The following is a 4,482-nucleotide window of genomic DNA, read 5'->3' as shown; positions in this document are numbered from 1 at the left end:
CATAAATATTAGGATATGATACTCTATAGAAGGATCTGGTGAAATCAAAAACCATGAGAGCACAGCTTGAGTGCTAGGATGGAATTTTCTTGTATTACATTGTTGTTTATTATTTTCTGTAATATAAGGTGAGAAAATTCTTTAAAAAAAAAAACCAAAAACATTTTCTGCTTGTATTCTATATTCCAAAAAGGCGTATTAATCTCAATGGACTATCATAGCACCCCAAATACACATTATGCTATTTCACCGGTATTATACATTTTAAAGCTCTGCGTGTGTACATATAAGACACACAATATAAACGCCTAAGCCATGAAGATGGAGTTTCCCAGAAGTGTAATTAACAGGAATGTGAATGCTGATTAACTGTATTGGTAACAATTGTAAACATAGGTGAGTAACAGATTTTTCACATATTTGACTTATCTGAAAGCAAAGATAATATTAAACAGAACAATACATTAGAAAGCTGAATAGGAAAATAAAATTACAGGTCTTTTACCTCTAAAATAAATTAATAACGTTGTCTTTTCAGATTTAAGTTTATGATAAATGAAAAATGAGGAGTTTTTTCTCCCTTTTCAGGTAAAATGTACATTTCTAGACTAGTGGCTTCCGCTTCAAAAAACCAAAAAAGGGTTTCCCTTTCTCTCTCAGGTAACACGTGAGCATTTGGCCCTTTCTGCGCCTCTCTTTCTCACGGCACTAACTGCGAATATGATGGGGAAGAGATTTGCAACAGTCACATTTTGTTTTAATTCTACCTTCTCTTTTGGGAAATCTTTGGAACTGAAAAAATGCAGGGTAGGAAGAACAAATCAGACCAGATTCTTTCCCTTTAGCTGGGGCCGCACAATACACTTATACTTTTCCTGAGATCCCTGTACGGGCAGCTCATCTCTTCCAGAGACCCTTGTAAGCGCAAGAGCTTCCACACATTTGTTTAAAGAGCTTGATTTTACACTTCCCTGCTGATGGAGTCCACAGCTCCTGGAGTATCAATAGCAAGTTGCACACACTGCAGAATGGAGAATAATTTTGGCAAAACACCGCCTATAAGCCTTAGGAGTCAGGGGATCTGAGTTATAAGATTTTAGAAGGATGCAGCCAGTAAACATGGACTCTGAATCTCACTGTGACACATTCCCCTTGGACCAAACATGAACACCCGAAGTCATAATTTAGGATTCAATTCCCCATGCGGAATCAGCGGCTCCCCCCTCCAAGTTTAAATGCCAAGCGATCAGGCCGGCAGGTGCCCTGCCCCGGGGGCGTTTATTTGCCTCGGTTTTTCAACAGTTGCAGTCCCGGTCTCTCTGGAGCTGCCCCATTGTCCTGCAGGGAGAGCACGGGACGCCCCTGCTGCTGGGAACGGGGGCTTGGTTCCTGCAGAGCCAGGCGAGGCGGTGGGAATGGTCCTTGCAAAGGAAAATCCCGACTTGCCTCAAACTTTCTACGGGGATGAAAAAAACAAGCCGTCGGAGCGGCTGAAGCAACGGGCAGCCCCGCCTGGCCTGGGCCACAGGACCAGGGAGCGTCCTGCCTGCTTGGGGCCCCTGCCCTGCCCGCTCCGCGCTGCCCCTGGCCCTCTCCCTGCCGGGGCTGGTGCCCAGCCCAGCTCCCCTAACTCCAAGCCCTCGCCAGCCTCCCGGGCAGGGTCCCAGCTGACTCCAGCAGCCTGCAAAGAAGACACGAGACCGGTTCCGGGGGGGATGGTTTATGTACGTAATAAAAATATTTACTATAAACATAAATAGAAACGTAACTTCGCGGGCTACATAGTTTTTTGCGATTCAAAACCAAAAACTCCGAACCCAACGCTGCGGAATGAACCGAACCTGCCCGCGGGAAGGGGGGCTCTGAACGCGGTTAGAAATAAATAGAAACGGGACGGGAAACGATATTAAAATAGCCTCTCGCAATCAGTCCGTGTAAAAAACCGGCCGGGGGACGGAGCGGGGATCCGGAGCGGCGGGCACGTGTGTACATATCTCACATATTTACAGCCGGGCTGGGAAAGTTACCGCCACCCGCCCCGCACACCCCTCCGCTCCCCAGCGCCCCTCCCAGGCCCCGCAGCGCCAGGCCCGGGGAGCCCCTGGAGCGAGCCCCGGGAAACTCTCCGCTCCCCGGGAAGCCAAGAGGCCGCAGTCTGCACCGGGCGGCCGGGGGCAGGCGCCCCCCAGGAGGAGGGGGGGGGTCAGCGCCATCGGAACCGGTCCAGGGGCCCGCGGTGGGTGGGTGCGGGGGGGAGCTTCGGCACCAGGTCTCGCCCCTCCCCGACCCGTCCCAGCCCGCAGCCGGGGGGGCGGGGAGCCGGCCGGAGAGAGCCCCCCGCAGGGTCAGTGGCATGGGAGCAAACGAAGAATAAATTAGATCTCAAACCTTTGGCTAGTTCTCCTCTCGCGGCGTTTGCAGAGCCGCGGGGCTCTGGAGCGCGCGGTATTTTTGGAAGTCAAATAAATACAGCGGTTTAAATTAGAGACAAATTCAGTTGCGCACCAGTCTGAGGAATAAATTAACGAGCGTCTTCCACGCGCCGCCCGGCGAGTCTCGGCATCCAGGGCCCGAAGCCAAGCGGCAGCAACCAAGTCCCGAGCGCGACTTCCCGCCGGGGAGGGGCTGGGGGCCGCGGGCGGGGTTCGGGCCCCCTGGCCGGGCCGGGCGCGGTCCCTGCCGCCCGCGGGCCCTCGCTGTAAACTCCAGAGCTGCACCCGCCGCCCTCAGCCCCCTGCCCCGCCGCCCAGTCATTGCACCGAGCTCTGGAGCGGGTGGTGCAGCGGCGAGGTCTCCGCCTGCGCGTAAACATCCTCCATGGGCGGGTGCGGGACCCCGGCCGGCGTCATGCGCTTCTCCTTCTGCCGCCGGTTGCAGAACCAGACCCGCACCACCTCCTTCTCCAGCTGCAGACTGTCCGCCAGCGAGGTGATCTCGTGGGCCGAGGGCTTGGGGCACTTGAGGAAGTGGTTCTCCAGGGCGCCCTTCACGCCCACCTCGATGGAGGTGCGCTTCTTGCGCTTGCGGCCCTGCGCCGCGATCTTGTCCAGGTTGGTGGGGCTGCCCGTGCTGGAGTCGGTCTCCTCCAGCCATTTGTTGAGCAGCGGCTTGAGCTTGCACATGTTCTTGAAGCTGAGCTGCAGCGCCTCGAACCGGCAGATCGTGGTCTGCGAGAAGACGTTGCCGTAGAGGGTGCCCAGGGCCAGGCCCACGTCCGCCTGGGTGAAGCCCAGCTTGATCCGCCGCTGCTTGAACTGCTTGGCGAACTGCTCCAGGTCGTCGGAGCTGGGCGCGTCCTCGTCCGAGTGCTCCTGCGGGTGGCCCAGGTGCTGCGGGGAGGCCTCCAGCTGGGGGTCGTGCAGCCCGGCCGCCTCCTCGTGGCCCAGGGGGTCCCGCAGGCCGTGGTGCAGGGCCGGCGCCTGGGGGCCCAGCATGCCGTTCAGGTTCGTGTAGGCGGACTGCGAGTAGAGCAGCGGCTGGTGGCTGCTGGACGTGGGGGACATGGGCGCCAGGTGGTGCCCGCTGCCCTGCGCCCAGGCGCCCGGGTGGCCGCCGGGCGCCTGCTGGTGCACCAGGTGGGAGCGGGGGTGGAAGGCGCCGGGCAGCTCCTCCCGGCCCGCCCCCTGCACGCCGCCCTTGCCGTGCTCGGCCTGGCCCAGGTGGGAGCCGCTGCCCCAGTCGGAGCCGGCGCTGGGCAGCCACTGGGGGTGGGTGAGGCTCATGGGGTGGCCGGAGCCGCTGGCCAAGCCCTGCAGGTACTCGTGGTGCATCATCTTCTGCACCTCGCGGTAGGTCGTGCCCTGGTGCATGCGGTCCGAGTCGGGGTGCAGCAGCGGGCTGCTGCGGGGCAGGTACTGGGCTGCGGCGGCCATGGCTCCCCGCGCTCACTGAGGGCGCACGGCGGAGCGCTGCGCTTTAGAGCCGGGCTGCAGGGCGCCGGTGGGTGCCGGGCTCCCGGCCACTCCCCCCCGCGCCCCATTGGCTCCGCCGGCCGGGACTGGCAGGAGGCTCCTCGCCTTCATAGGGTGCCCCCGGCTCGGGGAGCTGCCTCACGCCTCCCTCCCCGATTGGAGGAGGGGGTGCAGGCGGCTCCCAGGGATTGGCCGGGGGATGCGCTGGGGCTGGGGAGTCCGCGTGCTCCGGGCACCGGGGCGGGTTCTGATTGGAGGGAGGCTGTTCATTCATGCTGGTTTGCGACTCACCACGTGGGGAGGGGGCTTTGGGGGGCACCTGCTGCGGGGCGCGCCCCGCCCGGGCTCTGTGCGGCTCCCCTGCGCCCCGGGCCCTGCGCGGCTCGGCCTGGGCCGGGGCTCCTGCCCGCGGGGCCGGGGCGTCGCGCTGCGGGCGCTGGGCGGCTGGAGACTCGCCCGGCCCCGGCCGTCGGGCTCAGCCCCCGCCCCACTGGCCGGTTGAAGGGAGACCCCCCGCCCAGGCTGGCCGGCGACGGGCGGGACGAGGAGCCCCCGGGGCAGAGCGGGGAGT

The 4,482-nt window shown here is 60.6% G+C and overlaps 1 protein-coding gene across 1 annotated transcript; it reads right to left on the bottom strand.

Annotated features, from left to right (window-relative positions):
- Positions 1-1,704: 1,704 nt before the first annotated feature.
- Positions 1,705-3,974, bottom strand: POU3F1 (POU class 3 homeobox 1). Its single transcript, XM_037881938.2, has one exon. It carries the CDS (start codon positions 3,870-3,872, stop codon positions 2,751-2,753), a length of 1,122 nt encoding a protein of 373 aa, XP_037737866.1. The 5' UTR covers positions 3,873-3,974; the 3' UTR covers positions 1,705-2,750.
- Between the last annotated feature and the right edge of the window lie 508 nt (positions 3,975-4,482).

This window comes from Chelonia mydas, chromosome 19, assembly GCF_015237465.2.
Source record: "Chelonia mydas isolate rCheMyd1 chromosome 19, rCheMyd1.pri.v2, whole genome shotgun sequence".
Taxonomy (NCBI): Eukaryota; Metazoa; Chordata; order Testudines; family Cheloniidae; genus Chelonia; species Chelonia mydas.
Note: the sequence above shows the minus strand (reverse complement) of the source record. Positions and strands in the feature narration are given on the sequence as shown.

Coding starts and splice junctions, on each gene's coding strand:
- POU3F1 (XM_037881938.2), bottom strand. CDS start 3,872: ATGGCCGCCGCAGCCCAGTACCTGCCCCGCAGCAGCCCGCTGCTGCAC.